This window comes from Camellia sinensis, chromosome 8 (assembly GCF_055761805.1).
Source record: "Camellia sinensis isolate YWXY chromosome 8, ASM5576180v1, whole genome shotgun sequence".
Taxonomy (NCBI): Eukaryota; Viridiplantae; Streptophyta; class Magnoliopsida; order Ericales; family Theaceae; genus Camellia; species Camellia sinensis.
In genome coordinates this window covers 161,460,419-161,481,502 of record NC_138968.1, presented here as the reverse complement: position 1 = coordinate 161,481,502, position 21,084 = coordinate 161,460,419, and the positions used below count along the sequence as shown (strand labels likewise).

The window sequence follows — 21,084 nt, the reverse complement described above, 5'->3', positions numbered from 1 at the left end:
GGCCCAGTATTGACTCCCATGAGGGGTCATAGTAGCCTGCTAGCAGTATGCTCCTCATGTCTCTGCTGCGTTATATTTTTTTTTAGGGTTAATTACACATTATCTCAACTATTATTAAATATTGTTTTACTCTCCATAACTTTAAAATTGTACATTTGCACCCCTCAACTACAAAATTATATAACTTTTACCTCTCTAAAAGAGGGTATTTGTAACTTTCTTTTTGTTTATAGTTGGGGGGGGTCTAAATATATAATTTTGAAGTTGAAGAGGTAAAGCGATATATAAGGGGTTTCACAAGGGTTAAATGAACCATATGATGTGTTGTTGGGTATTCTATGCTAGTGTTGAATGTGAATATTTTTACCTGTGTTCAAAAGAAATAAATAAATAAATAATGAGATGCTAATGATAATTTGAGCGGTTGCACTTGTGTAAATGTTATTGTTACCATTTGCATCATTACAATGAATTCTAGTGTGGACTGGTTTCCACCAGCTTCTTCTTTATTTATTTTTTTTGAGAACCTGGTTCCACCAGCTTGATGACTTGTTTGTTTGCCTGTGCTCGTCAATGTAGATTTGTTAAAGAGCAAGCCTGCGAAATTAGATACATGTGAAAAATGAAATCAAGAATAAAAAAATCCTATATGTTAAAATTAAATTTAAAAAAAAAAAAACCTTAGCCTCCGTTTGGGAAGTGGGTTAGCTTTTTGGCTTTTTGGCTTTTTTGACTATATGAGCCTGGGCTCAAAAGCTTAGTTTGGGAAGGGTTTTTGGCTTTTTGGCTTTTTTGATTTTTTTGTGAGAGAAGAGTGTAATGATTATGGGGTTGGATGGGATGTTTTGTCTGTTGTGGCTCATGAGCCTATTCTGTTTTTTATGACTTATTGAGCCAAAAAAACCCAATGAGCCCTTGCCAAACCAACCCTTCCCTTAATAACTCAATTCAATTTGGATTCGAAGATAGGTGAGGCTTTCATGTAATAGATAGAATATTAATGTATCAATAAACAAAATATTTTAAAGAGACATAACTATGTACATGGTTTGGTGCAGTGAAAAAAATATCGGACTTGGGATTAGCCAGCTTATTAAGGATCTCAATTTCCATCCCTCTTACCTAAAGAAAAAAAAAAAAGAAAAGAAAAAAATGTAACTAATGTTGATCTGAATTAATCAAAATTTCGTTTTCTTTCCACAAATATACGATAAAAATGATTCAACCGACAACCCAAATGAAAAAGGGCAAAATTGTTGACTGAAAAAAAAATGTTAAAGAGAGAAAATCAAATCAAGTTGGTGGCAATGATCTTTAATATCAAGACTTACTTTTTGGCATTACAAAATTGTTGGTGCGCCTTATACTTCAAGGGATTTGGTTTTACTGAATAGAAAGCAACAGTTGAATAAACAAGAACTCATTTATTTTATTTTATTTTAAGAATGAAAATGAGGCAAACTTTGCACATGGTGCAATACAGATTGGGACTCATAAACCACTATCATATTAATTAAAAAATGAGACTTTTTAATCTTAGGTTAAAATAGTTAAAAAATAAACTCACATCTCATACAAACTTTAAGGTCCCACTTGATATGGTTGGTGTATAGTAAAATCAGCAAGATAGATCCATGTTAATTGCTGATAAATTCTGATTAATTGCAAATTTGTCTTCAATATAATACAACTTTCCACAGCATTGTGTTTGTTTTACAATAATCTTAGCACAAGCATGTGGGGGGGAAAAAATGGAAACAAATTTCAAATTTTACTAGGCCTCGTTTGAGAATAGGTTAATTTAGTAACTTTTTGACTATTTGGCTAAAATATGAGCTAAAAAAAACTAGTATGTTTGGGATGATTTTTTAATTTTTTACGAAAAGATCTACAAAAAGTAGAGAGAAAATAGAATCTTTAACTTTTTTATATGGGTTATTAACTTTTTTGTTTTTTTATTGACTTTTTGGTTAAAACAGTCACTTGCCAAATGAGTTAATTTTTTTTTCTTTTAAAAAAAAAGGGAAAAAAAAGTGCTTCTCCTTATTTCATAAACAATTTTTCATTTGTTCCTACCTTCACCACCCCCAACCAACTCCAACCATCAACTCTTGTAGGCTGTACCCTTTAACTTGTTTTCTAAATATATTTCTAAAATAATGTGCGTTCCAAATATGTTTTTGTATTTGAGCATATTTCATAATTTTTTTAATTAAAAAAGATAGTGAACTTTAAACATTACTTTAGCCCCTTCTTGAGTCCGTGTAATTTTAATTATGTTTATTTTCATCTCACCTGATTGTGCAACACAAATCACCATTATTATGTAGTTTTTTTTTTTTTTTTTTTTTTTTTTCAAGTTGAACACAATATAAAAGGTAGCTTAATTTTCATGGGATTCATATTTGTGTGGATGAGTTCAACTTTACTTATTTAACTTACTATCTTTATTTTCTTCTGAGGACAAAATATAACAAAATTATATCAAACAAAAGGGGTAAGAATACAATTATTGAGACAACTTCTAAGTGGGAAAACCTCTTCCCAGCAGACTGGAGTTGGGTACGAAATTGCCATTGCACCTTCTTATGAGACTAATTTCATCTCTCAAAGTCAAGTTAACTAAATTAAAGATTTGATTAATGACTTAATTTACATAATTTGACAACCAATTTTGAATGAATTTTACGTGCTTTCAACCTTAAACTGCTGCGCTTAGTCTCTCTCATCCTTCAATTGACAACTAGTTATTTTCTTAATCACACCATGTTAACAGAAAATTACTACTCAGCTTTCGTAATTTGATTTATATCGCTGTCTTTGATAATTACATTGTAACTATTCTATGTGAAATCAAGTCCAAGTTATAAATTTTTTTACTGACTCTCTTGCTTCCAAGGCATTTCTGTTCTACCAACAAAAACTGGAGTAAAATAACTTTAAAATAATAATAAAATCAAACTTTATTATTTGATCTTTTGACACAAAATCTATTCACACCATTGCCTAACAAATGCTTCGAGTCTCGAATGCTTATGTTTAAATGAAGCTTACAATAATTATTGAGAAGTTGGTGTTAAGAAGGAATTGGGTACAAATTTTTTTGTCTAAGATGTTTAAAAATCGGGTTTTAATGCATTTTTATTAGTATAATGTTTGGTTCATTGGAATATTCGTGTTTGTATTATGTTTGGTTAAAAACAAAGAGATGTACAATTTAAATAAAATCACCGTTGAATTAGTTTAGGAGAATGGTCACATTTTGAAACTTGAGTTCACAACCTTATATATGCTATAAAATTGCATTTAAAAAAAAAAGAAAAAAAAAAGCCTATTCAAGCTCAAATTATGATGATTACTAATATTTTTTAAACACAATTTTAAAACATGTTAAACGTTTACACTAAATTTGAACAACATTATACTAAACTTAAATCAACTAATTTATGACCCTACTACAAATTATCCACCCAAAAAACCCTACTACAAATTAGTAACAGTATCTAAAAAAATTGAGGAGGAGGTTCCTCTCTAGTTGAAGTTTTCAATTGGACAGTGTTATTGGGCCATTGTGGGCTCATAACGGGACTCATCTCGATAATTTGAATCATTCATCTTGTAATATTTTTTGAGAATATTATCTATGTAAATAATCACGTTGATCGAATAACCGCAACTACATAATCAAATAAGATTTATCTTAAAAAGAAATAAACAATAAATATAATTTTTAGAGTAGATCTTTTAAATAAATGTGACAGGATCATGTAGTTATAATTATCCGATCAATGTGATTTTTTGCATGAATGATGTTCTTGAAAGACATTACAAGATAATCAATTTAGCTTAACGAAATGAATCCCGTGATGGGTTGAAAACTTCAACAGGAGAAGAGCCTCCTCCAAAAATTAATTTAAAAAGTTGGGGGAATGCATCGCACAGAACTTCTTCATCATCCAGAACATAAAGGCCTGGTTTGGTTTGTCTATTGAGAGAAAATTTTTGAAAAAAAATTTTAAAAATTTATTTGGTTTAAAATTTTTGAAAATAAAATTTCAAAATCATTTTTTTCTTACTACAATCAATCAATCATTTCTCTCTCTTTCTCCTCATATTTTGCATATTAATCAATTATTTTTTTCTTTTACACTTATTTTTCAAGAAATTTTTATATGCTAATAGGGTACCATGTGACATTACTTTTCACTAATTAAAAAAAAAATTAAATCATCTCAAATTCCAAAATTTCAAAACTATTTTCAAAACATATAACCAAACAAAATTTTAAATTTCATAAACTCTTTTTAAAAAATTATTTTTCAAAATTATTTCATAAATACAAACCAAACCAAACATGGGCAAAAATCTGTTCAACTGAAAATCATTACAGCAAACAGTGCCGGCTTGATACAAATATGTCCAATATTCCAAAACTATTCCAAAAAAATATAAAATAAAATAAATAAATAAATAAATAAAACCTTCAATTTTTTGGTGGCGAAAAGAAGGTGGGAGAGGGGTTGTCGGTGGCTTGGTGGAGTTGGAAGGGATGAGCATATGTTTGCCAAATCATTGAGCTGTTTAGAGTTGGCTTCTGGTGAGAGCAACAACCAACCCCCAATCCCCTGCTTGGACCCAATTTCATGGTGGGCCCTCCCCACTCTCTCTCTTAAAAAATTTTCACACAAGCCGGTTCTATATTTTACTAGGTATATTTTTATAATTTTATTGATTATATATTTATTATTTTTTTTTTTCTATTTATTACATAAAAGTTAAAACAATCACTATTATCTTGTGCACACACAACTTAAAATTCTTTCCAGACAGAATAATTTCTCATCTCCCCCTCTTCCTCTTTCTCTCTCAAGATATGTACATGTGTCATGTATTATATATTTTATCATCTCTTATTTAAACTTATTATGAATGTTCCCTTCTTTGTATAACCCTTCGTTTTTAAAAAATTTGTGTAAACTACACTAAATTTTCCTTAAATAATGAATAAATGTGCTCACTTGAAATATAAATTACATAACACTAAAGCTAATCGATACTAGAGAAAATTAATGTAAATTCTTTTATTAATCGAAAGAGATCAGTAGAAATTACCCTATTTATCTTGTGACCCTTCGTAGGAAAACAATAAGGTTCTTCTATTGAATGATTACACTGCATCATCAACCCACAACGGAAAAGGAAGGAAAAAGAACTCAAAAGAGGGAAGGTCTTGTATAATGATGATGATGATGGGGTTTCAAGGATTTGTGAGAATAATACATTAGCTGTTATTATGCTCATCAGTAGGCCAAGTTGGCCCATGTTAGCTGTTTTCAAAGTTGGCTGTAATTATTCATACTAAGCAAAAAAATATAAGAAAATTATTTAGTATTCTTGAGTAATTTATCTAATAATCACAAAATATCTTATCAGCATGAGTTAGTATTTCAAAACTATTAAATTATTATCTAAAAAGCATATACATAGTGTGTACTCAAGTCAGACATCCGAATATAACAAGTTAATTAGTATAAGACTTGCACCAAAGTTTTTGAGTGATTTTGAGCATGGTGAGAGGATTAGCCAAAATTAAGAGAGTTTTTCAAAAGTGTGAAGATTAAGAAATTACTTGGAATATTAAATTTATCATGAAATGCGAATATCCTTGGATGTTAAGATGGAGACGTAAAAGAAATTGGTTGTGGAGAGTTGGCAATTTTAATTGATTATTTAATTCTTTAATTATTTTAATTTGATTAAAATAGTTATGTTTGAAAAGTTGTTTAATTTTTTTTATAATTAATTTGATAATTGTAAAAAAAAATATTAACTATAAATTAAACATAATATTTTATTTTATTAATTATTTTAATTTATTTTGTTATTATTTTAGTCCAATTTTCTTCACAAACACCTCATTGATAATCATTACACATCGAAATGATAGGGTAGAGTGCAAGGTTGGAGAGAGTCATCAAACTGAGAAATTAAAAACTAATTTAATTGGTTGAGAGGTTGATTTTGAAAGACCACCCTCTCTACATCGCCACTCCCACTTTTTATCTCATTTCTATAAAGTCTGTCCATCAACACCCATGTAAAATTTACTTGTACGAAAGAGAAATTAACCCCCTCACTCACTCACTCACATCACATTAACATACTCCATTGTTGTTATTTGTACATTTCTTTACATTACCTATCCACCAGCTCCCAACCTCCATTCTACAGTTGTTTTTTTTTTTTTTTTTTTTTGTTCTATTTTATCTGTCCTAATAAAACCCAGTCTCTATATAGTCTCACCTAAATAGACAACCCTTCATTGCATTAGTACCACTCACAACACTGTTTCTCTCTGAATTCCTCTTGGACAGGTCAGTCGTCTCAGCACTCCCATTTCACTCCCCTCTGTTTGAGGTATCATTCTTTGATACTGCATTAGGGTCTTTTTGTTGATTCATATCTTAATTTGATCTTTAATGTTAATAGGTGAATGGGTTTTTTTTCTTTTTTTTCTTTTTTTCTGAATATATATTTTTAGAAGTTCATTTTGGATGTGTTGATCTAGATCTCACTCCTCTGTCACATTTGATGTACTACATTGCGTGGTTGTGGACTTCTTGTGCTCTTACAGATGCTTTGTTAGGGTTCTCTTGGTATAATGCTCATCAAAATGGGATTTTTTGATCTGGTTTTCTTTTGGGTGGGTTCATAGTTTAACTGATCTCTACAGAGCATGCATGTTGTCAACTGTCCCATATATCACTTTCATCCACCATTGATAGGTTAATGTGTTTTTTTTTTTTTTTTTTCTATTTTACTTTCTTTTTCTGAATATATATTTTTAGAAGTTCATTTTGGATGTGTTGATCTAGATCTCACTCCTCTGTCACATTTGATGTACTAAATTGTGTGGTTGTGGACTTCTTGTGCTCTTACAGATGCTTTGTTAGGGTTCTCTTGGTATAACGCTCATCAAAATGGGATTTTTTGTTCTGGTTTTTCTAGTTGGGTGGGTTCATAGTTTGACTGATCTCTACAGAGCATGCATGTTGTCAACTGTCCCATATATCACTTTCATCCACTATTGCTCCTTTACTCTGTAATTTATCCTCTATTAACCCTTTTATTTGTTTCTCCTTTTTGGTGATGAAGCTGTGTTGTTGTTCTATGCATTTTCCCATAGATGGCCATTCTGTTGGGCATTTTGTGGAGTTTATGGAAGCTACTTTGTAAAAACAGGGTTTTTACCTGCTTTTGCAATTAGGGCTTTGATCTAGTAAGATTTTTCGGGTTTTCTATACTCACATTATGGTTTGGTTCACCACTAAGTTTGTATCAAAAGACTGATATCTGATCTTTTATGGGTTGAATTTGGAAAATTTTCTCCCTCATTCTGTGATTTAATTGAGTTTTCACAAATTGGTTTGTGTTAATATGCTCTAATATCTAACAGTTCTGCTAAGAATACAGAAAGAAACACACAATATGCATGTATGAACAATATTTTACAAAATTTGTTGGTGATGCCTATTTCTTAAAAAATATTGTTCATCCATATATTTTGTGTCCTTGTCCAGTTGTGTACCTAAACTTACTCGAGATCTGATAAATGATGGGTATTGGTCCTTGCAGGAATTTGGAGAGGCTGTGCACCAGAAAAACATAAATCCAAAAAATTTGGGGAAAAAAATGGATTTCACCGTGATTTTCATGGTTAGCACCACGCTGGCCCTTCTGTGTTCTCCATCAACACATGCCCAGACTGCTGCACCTCCATCACTAGCCCCGACTCCGGCGCCTGCACCGGCACCGGGGTTCGTGAACCTCACTGACTTACTCTCCGTTGCAGGCCCTTTCCACACCTTCCTCAGTTACCTTGAGTCCACCAAAACCATTGAAACCTTCCAAAACCAAGCCAACAACACCGAAGAAGGAATCACACTCTTTGTCCCAAAAGATGATGCATTTTCATCTCTCAAAAAGTCCACACTCTCCAACCTCACCCAAGACCAGCTCAAGTCAATCTGCCTATTCCATGCATTGTCACACTACTATAGTCTCTCAGATTTCAAAAACCTCAGCGAAACAAGCCCCATCAGCACGTTCGCCGGTGGCCAATACTCTTTGAATTTCACCGATGTGTCAGGAACTGTGCACATTGGCTCCGGTTGGACCAACACCAAAGTGAGCAGCTCTGTGTACTCGACTGATCCCATCGCTATTTATCAGGTTGATAAGGTCTTGCTTCCGGAGGCCATCTTTGGGACCGATATTCCTCCGACCCCAGCACCAGCACCAGCCCCAGATATTGCCCCAGCAGCCGACGCCCCAGCTGGAAAAGATGGCGGTAAGCCATCTACATCATCTTCACTTGCATCATCTTGTTATAGGATTGTGAACTTGGGTGTTTGGAGTCAGCTGGTTTTGGCAGTTGCTAGTGGGCTAGTTGTGTTCTTTTGAAAGAGGGTGTAATGGGTATTTTTAATTTATGTTACGCGAGTTCATTGATTCATTTGCTTTGATTTGAAGCCATTTTTTGGATTATATGTTGTTGAATACAGAGAGTATGAGAATGTGAGTTACTCTTGTAATTACTTTTTTTTTTTTTTTTTTAATCAAAATGGCCTTTTGCTTGCTTTCTGGTTTAATTTGTGAATGGTTAGCAGCATCTGAATAACACAACCAGCAACCAAGTTTCCAGATTTTGAATTCCAATTCTCTATGGGCACAAAATTTGATCACAAAACTGGACATAAATCTTCTTATATGAGGTGGGATCTACACATATAGCAGGACCATCTCATTTTATAGAGTTATATTTGATTTTATGATCAGATTTTGTGCACTTAACATTTTTCCTCGACTTCTCTCTCATTACAAGCTGCATGAACAGGAGAACTAACTTTAAATATGTCACGAGTTTGGCACTGCAGTCTCTAGTCCAACATTCGATTATCATATATATATATATTGAGATTTGCATTAACAGGTAACATGTATGGTGTGTGCCGGTGCAATCACTCTGCTGCAAGCCTGCAACAAGTCCTTGTGAAACCCATCATCACACACCTCCACTAAAATTTATTATGATTTTATGGACTGGGCTGCTATCATGCTTTTGACGTTTTGGCAAACCCATGATTATATTGGGTATTTATTTCGTGCCGCTTTCATTGTTTGTGACTTGGATATGTACTCAAGAGATTGTATCAATATTCATGCGTTTAAGCAGACTTAATCAAAATCTTATCTTTGATCCTATGTATCGTATGTGCTGGTTTGAGTTTCGGGAATCAATCTCTCTAGATGGGCAAAAAAATATCTTATTTTTTTAAAGACTTAACAAAATAATAAACTTTCATTATCAGCATAAAAATAATCATAGTAATAAAAAAATCTTTCTTATCCAAAGGCCTATAAACATAAAAAAAAAATTCTTATCTAAAGGGAAGTGATAATAAAATAAGAGTATTAAAAGCTATGTTTACAAAATAAATATGCAAGGACAAATGAGCTTTAATTTAAATACATAAATTTTAGAATGTAAAAAATAAAAAATTATTAAACATCAAATTTTAATTTGAGATTTTATTTAAGGCCCTCAACAGTTTGGCCGGCCTTGATCTTCCCTCCAAAGAAATATAAATCAATAAATAAATTGGGCCAGCCTTTTACTCAATGTTGGTGTTAAAACTTATAACTTGATAATAACCTTTCAACTGGGCCGATCAAAACAAAACTTTCAACTGGACTGTTAGCCCAATAAAGTCTCGGGTTCGCACCTCCAGGGGCCACAAATAAACCAATGCTTGAAATAACAATTATGCAGGGTTTGAGTAGTTCTGAACCTTCAACAAAAGATCAATTATGGCCAACAAGGGTTGATTCAGTTGGTAAAGGCTCGTTCTCTTCGTTTATTTGGCTTAGGTTCGAGTCTTTCTGCCGGTAATCCTTTGTTAGTAGGTGATATTACGTAATACTTTTCCTGACCCTGGAGTAGGGATAACCTCCCCTCCTCCTAAACTTTTTTTTGAATCAAAAAAAAAAAAAAAAGAGGATCTATTATGGTGTTTGCTAGTGTCATGAAAAAATTAAAAATAAAATATGTTTTAGAAGATAAGTAATGTAATAAATTAAATATGTTATGATTATATTATTTTTTTATGAATGATATATATAAAAAGGTAGACAAATGAATAATTTAAATCATTAAAATAGGACTTACGATGTACTTCCAAGGTCAAACAACGCCCTCTCGTTCATTATATGGATTGAACAAAAACCCGAACTTCTAAAATATTATCTCTAAATTTACTTATAACAACATGATTGATGTATGAACTTAATTGATTATTAAATAAATTAACAAGCGGGGATAAATTTAAGATTCATGTTTCCATCTTTAAAAGAATTAATAAATTAATTAATTAATATTTTAGGATATAAAGCATTTTTTCAAATAATAAATAAATAGAACAAGGTTTCTATCCATCAAATTGTGATTTGTTCAAATTTTTATATGTCGGATGCATTGTCGGTCATCCAAAAATAAGGGTGCAAGTTGTATTTGATTGGTAAGGATGTAATAATGGTCCGGCACGGCACGGCACGACACGGCCTAAGTAGGCCTTGTGGGCTCCCACTTTTTTGGTGGGCCAATGGGCCGAAAAGTGGGACCCAAGTCCAAGTCCAAGTCCAGGCCCACTCAGAATAGGGCCCAAGGCCTGGGTGGACCCTTTTTTTTTATTATTAAAAAAATGAACAATGAATACATTATCTATGTAGATTATTTATTAGGGATAAAAAATAAAAGAAAAATTATACTAAAGTATTTTAGTTAAAATTAATGAGATATTTTGTTTGGTTATATTTCATGGTGGTATTTAAATTTAATTATGTATAACTTATAATTTTTTAATTATGAACTTACAATTAAAGAATATGTAATTATGTAATTTTTTTCTTTTGAAATGAATAATTTTATATATATGAAAATGAAACTTTTAATATTATAATATTAAATTAATTATATAACATTTATTGAATGAATAATTTTTATTTCAAAATGAAATAAAATAATACAAAAATTTATATCATTAAATAAAATAAGTGTAAATTATTATTATTTTTTTTTTCAAATTGCAATGAATCATGATGTGAGTGATGATACTGCATGACATGATGACAAGGCAAGGCCTAAGGGGGTAGGGCGACACTGGCAGCCTGCAAGGAAATGACTTGATAAATGATCTTGGTGGTTGATTTTGAGTCAGTCTTACTCCTGACTTAATTAATGATCTTAGTAATTGATCATGGGCAAATATCAACTTTACCTCCCTACAAAGAAATGACCAGTCCTATATATATATATATATTAACATTGTTGCATAATAAGATTAACCTTTATTTTATTTATTTTTTAAAATTATTTAACCGTTGTAACTTGCTTTTTATTTTTTATTTTTATTTATTTTGAAATTTAACCGTTAGCATAGAGAGAATCGGGTGGCCGAATTTCAAATGGAAAGCTTAGGCCCAAGCCTAAGGTCCTGGGTTGGGCTCGGACCCGAGCCTAACCAGACTAAAACGGGCCGAACCCATCTCAACCCACCCACAAATCTCAAACCATTTTTACAAATCTCAAATAATTTTTACACTCTTATTAATAAAGATTAACACCGATTGTCTAGACAATCATCTGCCTTACAAAATTCAAACAATTCGAGCGAGGTGAAATTCATTGGTGAAATTTATTTATGAATCGTTTTTCAAATAAATATGATATATAACACGTTGGAAAATTTATTGGGCAAGATTTGCGAATTCATGGGGAGCTTATCATTTTCGTAGCACACAAACACGATGAATGATTTGCCACCCTTAGGATTCGCGCCTCTTATAGGTAATACGGTTTTCTCTCCCTTCTCTCTCTCTCTCTCTCTCTCTCTCTCTCTCTCCGTTTCCCCATTCAAGCAATGCCATCTGAAGAACAGAGAGATAGCTCTTCAATCTCACAATGAGATTTTGAATTTCAGAAGGAGCTTCATTCTCTTTCATTTTTTCCCCCCCTCTTTTGATGACGTTTTTTCCTTTATGGGTTTCGACTATTTTCTTCGTTCCATTCGCTGCACATTAGGTTTTCCCAATCCTCTGTTTGGGTACTGAGAAAAAAACAGAGGACGTGAAACCAAAATTTAGTTTTGGAATCTGGGTTCCTAAGATTTGCCACACTTCTGCCCGAGGTTTCGGCATATTCGATTGAAAGTATTCCAAATTCTGGTATTTATTTCGTTTCCCTACATTTTCTCAGCAAACAAACATTGTGTGTTTCTTTTAGTGAATATACATGCATGTTAAACAACCTGTACATCATCTATTCTCAACTGGGTGTTGATTTGTTTAATTAATGTGGATCTAGAGCTTGTATATCATACATTGCTAATCAGAAATTTCGTGCTTGGACTGTCTTAATTGGTTTTCTTAATTTGGTGTTTGATTTCTGGACAATTTTTAGTTTTCTCCTTCTCTCATTTGGGACTCGCACAATTACAAGCAAAATGTCTGGTTTTGTGGGTGTTGTCATTTCTGATCCATCGCTTCAAAGCCATTTCACTCAAGTCGAGCTTCGTGGTCTCAAATCCAAAGTAGGTTATTTTATCAATTTTGTTAATTTTTTTGGGTTGTGCTTTCTTCTTTGAATTCAGCTATCAAAATTGTATTGACAAATATTTGGTTTAGTGGCAATTCTTGGTTGACATATGGTTGCACTTGGTTATAGTTTCTTTCAGCAAAGAACCAATCTGGTAAAATCACGTTGGGAGATTTGCCACCAATTATGGTGCATTTAAAGAATTTGACTGGTGTCTTTACTGAGGCTCAGATTAAGACCATCTTGGGGGAATCTTCTGACTTGAGCGAAGAAATTGATTTTGAATCCTTCCTTCGGGTGAGTTTATGAGGATGTTACTTTCATAGCCTGCCTTTCCTGTTATTTGTTCTTAATGTTTTTCATACTTGGTGGAGACTTTTAGCTTTTAGGAAATAGGGGACAAGATAACTAAATAGAGGTTGAACAATTATGCTAGTTAATGGGCAGGCCTACTAAAATTTGATGGTTCTCTCCTCTAGGCCATTTTGGTGGATGAAATACATTGAGGACAAGAAGGTTAACTAAATAGAGTTTCAACATGTAAAGTCACCCATAGCCCAAAAGCTTAAGCGGTTAGGAAATATCCTCCCCCACATGCAACCCCATCTTGCATGTAGAGACGCAAAAAAAAAAAAAGATAAAAGAATGTCTGTGAATGACAGAATGCAAACAGGGACTAAATGCAAACAGAGACTTGAACCCAAAACCTCCTCCAACCTGAGCTTTGATATCATCTTAAGTCACCAATTGCCCCAATAGCTCAAATTGTTAGGAAATGGGCCCAACAATGTCTATCACACTATTCAACAAACAACTATGCTAGTTAATGGGCAGGCTTACTAAAATTTGATGGTTCTCTCTTCAAAACCTTTTTGGTGGATGAAATACATAGAAATGTAAATAAATTTTAAAAAAATAAATAAAATAAAATAATAATAAAAAAAAAACAATGGGATTTAGTTAATTGGAGGTCCTCTATGAATTTGTATTGCTTGTTTATCATCATCATCTCATATATATTATTAATGTTATTCATGTTTGTACTTTGTAGATCAAGTTTGGTTCTTTTAGTTGCAGCAAGATATAAAACCTTAGTGTGATTTTGTGATGAGCAGGTATACCTGAATCTACAGTCAAGAGCAACGTCAAAATCGGGCGGACCAAAATTGAAAAGTTCCGTTTCATTTCTGAAGGCTACTACAACCACCCTCCGCCACACCATTAGTGAATCTGAGAAGGCCTCTTATGTTGCCCACATTAACAGCTTCCTCAGAGATGATCCGTTCTTGAAGAAATATCTTCCTCTAGATCCATCTACCAATGCTTTATTTGACCTTGCAAAAGATGGAGTTCTTCTCTGGTATATATAAAAGACCCACTTTGCACTATAGTTTCCAAGTCAAATGACTTTTTTGTGGTTTGTTATTGTATTACTTGTTCTATGCAGTAAGCTCATCAATGTGGCTGTCCCTGGCACAATAGATGAGCGAGCTATTAACAAAAAACAGGTCCTTAATCCGTGGGAGAGGAATGAGAATCACACGCTTTGCCTCAATTCTGCAAAGGCTATAGGCTGCACTGTAGTTAATATTGGCGAACAGGACTTGGTTGAAGCAAGAGTAGGTTAAGCTACTGCTAGCTATTCATTGAAATGTTCTTGAATATTTTTTGTTGCTGATATGAAAATTGCTGAAGTCTCTTCATTTTGTTTGTTTGTTTGTTTGTTTGCTTGTTTATTGTAGCCACATCTGGTAATGGGGTTGATTTCTCAAATGATTAAGGTATCTTTACTTTGTTCAATGGGTATTTTCTAGAGATATTTAGATCTTAATCACCAAAGTTCTCAAGCTTTTTGTATTTTCATTTGGTGGAAACATCAGATTCAACTGTTAGCTGATCTCAATCTAAAGAAAACTCCTCAACTTCTGGAATTGGTGGATGACAGCAAGGTCACAAGATGTTGATTGTTTATTGCCTTTCATTGTTACTGTAATGAAAAATAGTGTTATGTTTTACATTTTGTTATTATATCAAATACATAAATGAAATTTGTAGGATGTTGAGGAACTCATGGGTTTACCCCCAGAAAAGGTTTTACTCAAATGGATGAATTTCCAATTGAAGAAAGCAGGATACAAGAAACAGGTTTCAAATTTCTCATCTGATCTGAAGGTAAGAAAAAGTTCACCAGTTTCTTTATGACGAAGCACTCTTGTTTAAAATCTAGTAGTAGTGTTTTGTTTATCAGAATACATAATTATAGATAAATGGATTTGTATGTACTTTTTGATGATACTACCCAGAATATTGTCGTCCTACGTATGGTATTGGAGCAAAGTTAGGGAGGTACCCCTTTCACCTCTAAAGGGGGGAAAATCAAACCAAAAACATGGTCAACATTTATATTTTGGCTCTTTTATTATGGACTGCTCTTTACTACTTCAAGCATCATGATTCATGACTTTTTGCACAATCTAATGGTTAAATGTATTTTTTGCAATTTGGATTAATTTGAACCATTGTCAGGCAAAAAATGTTCAGTCAAAGAAAAAAAAGTGGCTTTGTCACTCTTGAGATATATATAGGGTGGTGGTGGATAGTTGAGATCCTATATAATTTGTTTCCATGCTGTTTTCCTTGAATGATCAGTTCACCACCATGGCTTATTTAATAGCAGCAACTCCATTCTTTAGCGTAATGCGAGAGGTTTCCATATAGAATGAAAGAGGTTTTAATGAAGAACTACTGACCGAAACTGGATTTTGGTGCTGTATTCTTTATTTGCTTTCTGTTTCATGATTTTTTTTTTAAGGAGACACTTTCACAGCTGATCAATCATCAATTAATGAGTCAAAACATACCCTCGGAATATTATAATCTTATAACTTCTTGTTTTTTAGAATTTGTAGTCTCCTTTTTTTGTATTTTCACTGAAATGACCTTGTAGGCTTTGTGCACTGGCAGGATGGCGAAGCCTATGCTCACTTGCTTAATGTTCTTGCACCAGAACATGGTAGTGCCACCACATTGGATACTAAGGATCCTACTGAAAGAGCGAATTTGATTCTTGAGCATGCAGAGAGAATGGATTGCAAAAGATATGTCACTCCAAAGGACATCGTTGAGGGATCGACAAATCTAAATCTGGCATTTGTTGCTCAAATATTCCAGCAGAGGTCGGACTAATTGCTTGTGCATATTTTGGCTTTTCCCATGATTTTATCACCATGGATTTCTTTGTAATTAGTTTGTGAATTTCTTAATTCAGGAATGGCTTATCCATGGACACCAAAAATATGTCTTTTGCTGAGATGATGACAGATGATGCTCAAACTTCTAGGGAAGAGAGATGCTTCCGACTGTGGATTAACAGTCTTGGAATCGATTCATATGTCAATAATCTGTTTGAGGATGTCAGAACAGGGTGAGGTTACAATTTCCTTGCCTATTTTTGAGTGCCTGTTATTTGTTTGATTTTTATCCCTCTTTCATGCAGATGGGTTATTTTGGAAGTTCTTGACAAAGTTTACCCAGGATCAGTAAACTGGAAGCAAGCAACGAAGCCTCCCATCAAGATGCCTTTCAGAAAAGTTGAGAATTGCAACCAAGTTATACGGATTGGAAAGGAATTGAACTTCTCTCTTGTGAATGTGGCAGGAAACGATATTGTACAGGGAAACAAGAAGCTCATACTAGGTTAGTGCACTTCAACACATGCTTTTGGGCTTATGTGATAACTACGTTTTGCAGAAGAAAAGTTTTCCCCAGTCACAATTGCTTGTCATGTATCTGCTTTTAGTGGACTTTGCTCAGTTCTGCATTTATTCTTTCAGTTTCATTTCTACTTAGTTACTATCTTCTGTTTGAGCCAGAACCGTCATACATGCTCAGCTAGTTGAATATTTGATCTTTTCCATTTTCCAGGATAAAATTTTTTAAGCTATCTTTGTGAAAGGACTTTCTTTCTTCTCCTTTTCTTGAAGTTGTGGAATTAGAATAAAAGCTTAAAATGGAAGATGTGGTTTTTGTAGTTAAAAACTGATCTTTCTTTCCTTTGCATTTTTCTTTTTCTTCCCCTTTCTGTGATGCATCTTTGAAAAAGAAAAAAAGAAAAAAAGAAAAAGAAAAAAGAAGCAGCAGCAGAAGTAGAAGCAGAAGATATAACTCTGTCAATTCTACAACATTACAGAGCCTTAAAAATGATGAATAACCTAATGATTGGATGGTTATAGGTATCTTGTGGGTTAAACGGATCAGAGCTTCAGGTTTCATTTCTTTATAGCAAACTGCTTTTGTAGATACTTCTATGCCAAAGACAGTATTCTTTTGTAGTTGTGATGTATTGAACTATAAAAATCACCTATGCTATGATCACACAAGTTTTATTTTTCAGTATTGGCTGAAGTTTTAAGTTAAATGAATCTAGATTAACTGCTAGCAAGTTTTTCTAATAATAAATTCTGTTATTATCATTAATTTTTATTAAAAAAATAATAACATGCTTCCCCTCAATATAATCGTTTTTCTAACATGATAATCATTAGGAATATCAGCTAGGTCCTTGTTTCTCTTGGACTAAAATAAGAAAACTTTCAGCAACTAATACATGGCTGACTGGGGTGCATTCCATTCAAGTAATAATCGACACACATTTGTTTGAAGTTAGAACTGTTTTTCTATTGAATCAACAAACATCTATTTAAATTTCACAGGCTCAAATTTTAATTTTCTGTAATTTGTAAAAGAAAAAAAAGGAAAACTTACATTGTCCGCCTTTTTCTCAGCTTTCCTGTGGCAGTTGATGAGGTTTACCATGCTCCAACTCTTGAAAAACCTAAGGTTTCACGCTAAGGGAAAGGAGATAGCAGACAGTGACATTCTAACTTGGGCTAACCACAAAGTGAAGAGCTCAGGCAGAAAATCTCAAATGGACAGCTTCAAGGTAATTAACAAAGCATGGTCTTGTAATATGATTGGGTTTTTGAGCCGTGACTGATGATTTGGTACTTTGTGCAACTTTTGATAGGACAAAAACCTTTCAAATGGGACTTTCTTCCTAGAACTTCTTAGTGCTGTGGAGCCGAGGGTTGTTAACTGGAGTGTCGTTACTAAGGGTGAAACTGGTATGTTACTCTTAATACTGTTGGATTTTTATCTGACATAATTCTTGAAATTGGGGACTTTGATTCTTTTAGTTCACGTATGGTTAATATTTTCTCTCTTTTTATTTTACTGAAATTTCACTACGGAGACTGAAATTTTTCAGCACTTGCATAAGAAAACCAGAATGCACCAATTTTGTTTCATTGGGCTACCTAGAGTGCATGAAATCACAACTAATATGGAGAAGTAGAATATAGTTCCAGTCATTTATCTGTCACTATAGAAATTATGGGAAAGTGAAATAATTTACATTGAAATTGTGATTTAAGCTCCCATAACAGGCCCAGTTGTGGAATTAGCTATCTGATCTTAGTTTTGTTATCGTAATCTCAGATGAGGATAAGAAGTTGAATGCAACTTATATCATCAGTGTTACTCGAAAGCTTGGGTGCTCCATTTTCTTATTGCCCGAGGACATAATGGAGGTAAGAATATGATCACGGTGAACCTGGTTATGTAAACTTTTAATCACTATCATGTATATAGCTGTCCACTTGGTTGAGGTTACTTTGAAGGATGCCCTTGTCAAATACAAATTACTCTTCCTATAAGTCGTAGCTCAAAATGTTAATTAACCCAACCACTTGAACTGGTTGGCACCTTTTGTGGGGTTCTGATTTAATCGTTGACTGTCATTTGCAAGTGATAGGAATTGACTTAATTCTTTCTGTCTGAGTTAATAGAACTTTGATAACCTAAGAAGTACAGACACGCGACACAATACGGACACAACATGGACACGACACATCAATTTTCAAAAAATGCAAGGCATAACACATAGGAGACATGCACAAAACATATAGTTTAATTATATGTCAGATATATATGAATATTTCAGTCAAAGTTATAAAAAAACGTAACACAACACTAACTTATAGAGTCTAAAGGAAGAGAAATTTAGTTAGTATAAATCTATATATATTATCATTGTATCGTCTAAGTTATTTTGTTCAACTTTATAATGTGTTTTATGTATATTTAGGCAATAGACATATGTGTCTTCTATATTCGAAGTGTGTTTAGGTCTTAAAAAAATAATGTCACACATTTGGACATGTGCCTGGCGCATGTCAAGGAGTGTTTGATGAGCATCAAACATGGACACACACCTTCTTAGAAGCGTCCATGCTTCTTAGTTGATAACAAATCCACCAACTTTAGATTGGTACACAATTTCATGTTCTTAGCATCTTAGTGCTATTTTGTTACAGGTGAACCAGAAGATGATCCTCACCCTAGCGGCGAGCATCATGTACTGGAGCCTGAGGCAAAAAGCCGGAGAGTCAGGGTCAACACCTAATGAACAGAAGGATACTACTGATGATGCTGTTGTCTCTGGCACTGCTCTCTCCCCTCTCATTGAAACAGAGGAATGCTCAACAGAGGCTGAAAAGGACACTGGAGAATGACCAAGTGTTACTGCTTATCATTTTTTTTTCTTTATTTATTTTTCTTCCAAAGGATCAAAAAAAGCAATAGGTTGCAGTTAGTTTTATATCTCAGTTGCTAATTTCTTACGGTCATTGTTAATGTTATGGTGAACCTAAGGAAAAAGGTTTCTGTAAATTTTTCTTGTGTAATTACAGTTTGTTGTTCGTAGAAATTCTTTTTGACATTTACTACATTGTTCTTAATATTGCCATCCCTGAGGTTTGGGTTTATTAGAATGTGTTCCCAAATTATATAATATTACATAAACCTCCTTTTTAGATTACTGAAATATGAAAAAACGTGAAATACTTCTTTATCCTTTGATATTAACCAGCTGATGGCAAAGCTCAGCCTGAGGCCTATATTGAAACCTGTCAATTTGAAATGGGTGTGAAAGGAAATAAAAGAGCTGCATTTAGAAGCACCTGGAAACTAAGACACTTGTAATGGAAATTATATTAGTACCCCTGAATTTTTTTGAATTTACAGGAACATCTCCTGATGTTTTTGAAATCTCACTGATACTCTGAGGTGTACTGTAATTTACCCCTTCAATAAATTCTTTTGGTTTTGAACAGAACAAACTGAAACCTAATCGAATCTGAGCAGCATACATAACTACCATGCCAGATACAACATAACTGAAGGGCAATTGAGCAGCTTTTCTGTGAAAACAAAAACTAAAAATATATCCCTCTCCAACTTTGATTAATAGGAGAGGTTCAATATGTTTTTTTTTTTTTTTTTGTTAGTTAAAGTCCTCAATAATATTATTAGAAAAAATTCTGGGTAAAGAGCTAAAGGCCTTATTTGATTCGTCTCTTTAGAAACAATTTTTGATAAAAAACTTCAAAATTTTGTTTGATTGAAAATTTTTGAAAAAAATTCAAAATCACTTAATTTCTCTATACTACACAAAAATCACTTAATTTCTCTATACTACACATTAATCAATCAATTTTTTTCTCTTCTCTTTCTTTCTCTCACATCCTACATATCAATCAATCATTTTTTCTCTCACATCACACCTATCTATTCAACTACAAAAAAAAAAGAAAAAAGAAGGGGGCAGCTTCTCTCCAATGATCGGACTAGAGCATATTGTTGGGCCTGTGAAGGCCCACCACAGGTCCCGTTTCAATGATCTGAATCATTCAATGTGTAGAACTCATCGAGTACTTTATTCTTGTAAAAAATCACGTTGATCGGATATCGATAGCTACTTGATTGAATCAAATTTCTGTCAATGGTAAATATAAATTTCAAAATAAATTGTTGACAAAAATTTGACAAGATCAACGTGATTTTTTACAAAATACTTGATGAACTCTACACATTGAATGGTTCAAATTATCACCACAGGCCCAATAGCACCGTCCAATTTGCCCCCCAAAAAATTAATAAATCTTCCCAAACTCCAAAACTATTTTCAAAATATATAATCAAACAAATTTTTCAAATTTTGTAAACATCTTCTCGAAAATTATTTTTTTAAATTATTTCACAAAAACAAACCAAACATAAACATGGTCAAAATTTATCTATAAAGAATTAAAATTTAAAATAAAAAAGAAATTATCCAGAAAGAGTTAGAAATGTCGAGAAATCCCAACTATTATAAAAATGTTACATGTCTTTTTATCTTATAAAATTCTATTATCAAAAACGTTAAACTAAAAATCCCAATATATATATATATATATATAAGAGGAAAGAAAAAATAAACGACCCTTGCATAAAAATTAGGATTTTGAGTCGGTGGCTGTAATGGGTTCAAAGTAATGTTCTCATGCTTCCATACAATAGGTGATTCCGGTAATACGTCTGAGAATAATAAC

At 33.0% G+C, this 21,084-nt stretch overlaps 2 protein-coding genes across 5 annotated transcripts; both read left to right on the top strand.

Annotated features, from left to right (window-relative positions):
- The first annotated feature begins 5,950 nt into the window (after nucleotides 1–5,950).
- Nucleotides 5,951–8,651, top strand: FLA7 (FASCICLIN-like arabinoogalactan 7). Of its 3 annotated transcripts, none has more exons than XM_028214255.2 (2): nucleotides 5,951–6,417; nucleotides 7,636–8,651. In XM_028214255.2, exon 2 carries the CDS (start codon nucleotides 7,693–7,695, stop codon nucleotides 8,461–8,463), a length of 771 nt encoding a protein of 256 aa, XP_028070056.1. In that variant the 5' UTR covers nucleotides 5,951–6,417; nucleotides 7,636–7,692; the 3' UTR covers nucleotides 8,464–8,651. The 3 variants fall into 3 exon arrangements, with proteins under 3 accessions (XP_028070056.1, XP_028070057.1, XP_082740121.1); XM_028214256.2 differs by having other exon boundaries at nucleotides 5,982–6,374; XM_082883995.1 differs by lacking the exon at nucleotides 5,951–6,417 and adding an exon at nucleotides 7,157–7,279.
- Nucleotides 8,652–11,783: 3,132 nt separating this feature from the next.
- Nucleotides 11,784–19,477, top strand: LOC114272530 (fimbrin-5). Of its 2 annotated transcripts, none has more exons than XM_028214252.2 (15): nucleotides 11,784–11,905; nucleotides 12,518–12,647; nucleotides 12,782–12,949; nucleotides 13,768–14,012; nucleotides 14,100–14,271; nucleotides 14,395–14,433; nucleotides 14,533–14,601; nucleotides 14,708–14,824; nucleotides 15,617–15,828; nucleotides 15,921–16,076; nucleotides 16,149–16,348; nucleotides 17,437–17,594; nucleotides 17,679–17,775; nucleotides 18,149–18,240; nucleotides 19,027–19,430. In XM_028214252.2, exons 2-15 carry the CDS (start codon nucleotides 12,561–12,563, stop codon nucleotides 19,222–19,224), a joined length of 2,010 nt encoding a protein of 669 aa, XP_028070053.2. In that variant the 5' UTR covers nucleotides 11,784–11,905; nucleotides 12,518–12,560; the 3' UTR covers nucleotides 19,225–19,430. The 2 variants fall into 2 exon arrangements, with proteins under 2 accessions (XP_028070053.2, XP_028070052.2); XM_028214251.2 differs by having other exon boundaries at nucleotides 11,815–12,282; nucleotides 19,027–19,477.
- The last annotated feature ends 1,607 nt before the right edge of the window (nucleotides 19,478–21,084 follow it).

Excerpts from the sequence above, each read along its gene's own strand:
- FLA7 (XM_028214255.2), top strand. The coding sequence starts at position 7,693 with ATGGATTTCACCGTGATTTTCATGGTTAGCACCACGCTGGCCCTTCTG.
- LOC114272530 (XM_028214251.2), top strand. The coding sequence starts at position 12,561 with ATGTCTGGTTTTGTGGGTGTTGTCATTTCTGATCCATCGCTTCAAAGC. Across the intron at positions 14,013-14,099 it reads AAAGATGGAGTTCTTCTCTG|TAAGCTCATCAATGTGGCTG; the intron begins GTATATATAAAA and ends TGTTCTATGCAG. Across the intron at positions 14,602-14,707 it reads AATTGGTGGATGACAGCAAG|GATGTTGAGGAACTCATGGG; the intron begins GTCACAAGATGT and ends TGAAATTTGTAG.